The sequence below is a fragment of the Equus quagga genome, unplaced genomic scaffold (genome assembly GCF_021613505.1).
Source record: "Equus quagga isolate Etosha38 unplaced genomic scaffold, UCLA_HA_Equagga_1.0 HiC_scaffold_295_RagTag, whole genome shotgun sequence".
In the NCBI taxonomy this organism is placed as follows: Eukaryota; Metazoa; Chordata; class Mammalia; order Perissodactyla; family Equidae; genus Equus; species Equus quagga.
Window position 1 is genome coordinate 84,634 of NW_025793484.1, and position 3,240 is coordinate 87,873.

The 3,240-nt window shown below is 46.8% G+C and overlaps 1 protein-coding gene across 1 annotated transcript; it reads right to left on the minus strand.

Annotated features, from left to right (window-relative positions):
- Nucleotides 1–718: 718 nt before the first annotated feature.
- On the minus strand, nt 719–2,798 carry LOC124232166 (guanine nucleotide-binding protein-like 3-like protein). The gene has a single exon (XM_046649122.1). The coding sequence runs from the start codon at nt 2,722–2,724 to the stop codon at nt 997–999; it is 1,728 nt and encodes a 575-aa protein (XP_046505078.1). The 5' UTR covers nt 2,725–2,798; the 3' UTR covers nt 719–996.
- Between the last annotated feature and the right edge of the window lie 442 nt (nt 2,799–3,240).

The following is a 3,240-nucleotide window of genomic DNA, read 5'->3' on the forward strand; positions in this document are numbered from 1 at the left end:
TATCAGAAGAAAGTATATTTCAGGGCAAAGAAAATTATCCTGAATAAAGAAGGTTATTGCATCGTGATAAAGGAGTCAATTTATTAAGAGAAAATAAAAATCCTAATTGTTTATATACCTACTAATTAAGCTTCAAGTACATGAAGAACTGATAGAACTTACAGGCTGGCCCTGTGGCCTAATGGTTAAGGCTGGCATGCTTTGCTTTGGCAGCCCAGGGTCGGTTCCTGGATGCGGGCATACACCACCTGTTGGTGGCCATGCACATACAAAATGGAGGAAGACTGGCACGGATGTTAGCTCAGGCTGAATCATCTTCAGCAAAGAAAACAAAAGAAAAAAACCCTGATAGGACTGAAGGGAAAAAGAAAAATCCACAATTATAACTGGGAGATTTCAACACCTCTCTTGATAATTGAGAGAGAGAAAATCAATAAGCACATAGAAAACTTAAATAACACTATTAACCAACTTTACCTAATTGATAACCAACAGCAGCACAATATATTTTTTTCAAGTGCACATGGAATATTTACTAAGATAGACCATAGTACGGGCCATAAAACATGCCAAAGTAAATTTAAATAGGATAGTTCCCCCCCTTATCTATGAGGAATATGTTCCAAGGCCCCCAGTGGATGCCTGAAACTGTGGATAGTACTGAATTCTATATATACCATATTTTATCCTATACATACATACCTATAACAAAGTTTAATTTTTTTTTTTTGATCTGCTGATGATTTATTTCTCTTGTAAAAGGAAGTGGGGGTTAAATAAGGGTATTGGGTTTGCCAGTTTCAGCCACTAGAGACTTTTTTTTTTCCTGAAGAATGGACGAAACACCGTGTGTGTGGTGGGAGGTGGGGGGGGAGGGGGCAGCACGGTGGGGCTTCTTTTAATATTTAGGTGCTTCAGGGAGAAGCAAACCATTCCATCTGTATTCCCCTATCCCACTGAAACTGGTGCTTGGAGTTGGGGGGTGAGATCAGTCCATCAGTCACCAGCACTGTCATCAGCGTTGCCAGAGAGGTCGAGGACAGACATCATGGTATCAGACAGCTTGCTGGCAAGTTTATCTGTACGCTTCTGCATCTTCTTCTTATTCTTCAGGGCAGATGCCAGAGCCTGGCCCTGCTGCAGGGGGTCCGTCTCCATGATCCTCTGCAGCATTGGGCGGCGGTCTACTGGGCAGACGTCCACTGTGCTATCGTTCCTGGGGCGGTGGTCCACATTGCGCTTAGCCCACCCCATCTGATGACGGTTTGGATTGGTGCAATACCCAGTGAGATCTCCAATCTTATACACGGTGGTTTTATTTTCCATGGCATCTGCTATTTTCATCATCGGAGAATGGAGCCACTTGATCTCCATTTCGCGCGGGTCCACGTCACCCAACAGCTCATCAGATTCTCCAGTGGCCAAGCATTCCATGGTGTCTTCGTTGGCCTGCTCAGTATCCTCAATGTCAAAGACCTCAGTCATTTCCTTAACGATCTCAGCACTGAGATGGGCAGGTAGAGTGTGGGTGGCAGGTGGAAGTGTATAGAAGCTGATCTTCCCGCTCACCCAGTCAGCCAGGACAGCTTTGGCCGCCTGCTCCTGACTGTATATGCCTCCCTTCTTCTTCTTCCCCAAGCGGTGGGCCACTGCAGTCAGAAAGTGCTCAGTGGTCTGGAACCCAGAGACACCGTAATAGTTGGAAATCTCCTCCAAGTTACAGTGCTGCAAGATGGTCTCCACCGGGGTCACGGGGTCTCCCAACTTCTGCACATGGATGCAGTTGCGCAGGATGGTGCCCACCTCTGAGTTGGGTCCTGGAACAATGCCTGGGGCATCCAGCAGCCTGATGAACTTGTCCAGGTAGACCTCCTGCATAAACTTGGTGACCCCAGGAACAGCTCCCACACTGCACGCACGGCTGCGCTTCAGGCTATTGATCAGGCTGCTCTTTCCAACATTGGGAAGGCCCACAACGCCCACACGGATATGGGTGCGCACTTCGCCAAGGCGACAATAGTTCCCCAGAACTCTCATGAGGTTTTCAGCTCCAAAGCAGGCTTTGCTTTTCAGCAGTGACTCAGAGGCCTGCTCCACTGACACACTACGACGACTCAGGTTTTTGACCTGATGCTGGGTGCTGGCCTTGAAAGCCACAGCTGGCAGCTCATTCCGAAGGTAATCCAGCCACTTTTCCACAACCTCCTTGGGGACCAGGTCAATCTTGTTCAAGACCAGGACCAGCTTCTTGTTGCCTTCTGCCCGCAGGACAGCCTCCTCCATTTGGAAGCAACGGCAGCCTAGCGGGTCCCTGGCATCCAGGACTTCCAGAATCACATCAGAGTATTCCACCACCTTACGGAACTCCTTGTAATAAGCCTTCCTTGTGCTCTCATCATCCAGCTGAGGAAACATATTTAATTCCTGCAAAACCTCTTCCTTGCGCTCAAATTCCTCTTGGCGTCGCAGGACATCCTGACAGTAGCTCTCAATGGTCCTGCGTCTGTGTCTCTCTTGCTCCCGGGCAGCTTGCCGCTTCTCCCTCATCTCCCCAACCCTCTTCTTCTTTAATTCAGTGTCCCAATTGGCACCATCATTGGAGTGAACAAACTGGGGAGCAGAGGCCACTCTAGAGGCTGCTTTCTTCCCATTCTGCTTTGCAGGCTTCTTGCAGCCTTTGGAACCTTTACTTGGCTTTTTATTCTTGTGTCTAAGTTTCATCATGATGACCAGCTTGAAAGCAGGTAGGTTCAAATCTGCAGGCTTTCTTCCTCCACTTCCGGCGGGTGTCTGAGAGGGGAGGAACAAAGTTTAATTTATAAATTAGGCACACCAAGACTAATGGTGCTTTGGGTCCATTATTAAGTAAAATAAAGGTTACCTGAATACAAGCATTGTGATATGGCGATCTGATAACCCAGATGGCTACTAAGTGACTAACGGGTGGGTAGTGTATATAGGGTGGATACAACGGACAGAGAGATGATTCACATCCCAGGTGGGACGCAGAGGGACTGCGAGAGATTTTATCACACATCTCAGAATGGCATGCAATTTAAAACTTATGAATTGTATATTTTTGGAATTTTCTATTTAATATTTTTGGACCCTAGGTAACTGAAACTGTGGAAAGCAAAACCGTCAATAAGGGGGGACTACTGTAACTTGAAACATACAAAGTATGTTCTCTGACCACAATGGCATTCAATTAGAAATTAACAATAGAGAGGTATCTGAAAA

Excerpts from the sequence above, each read along its gene's own strand:
- LOC124232166 (XM_046649122.1), bottom strand. The coding sequence starts at position 2,724 with ATGATGAAACTTAGACACAAGAATAAAAAGCCAAGTAAAGGTTCCAAA.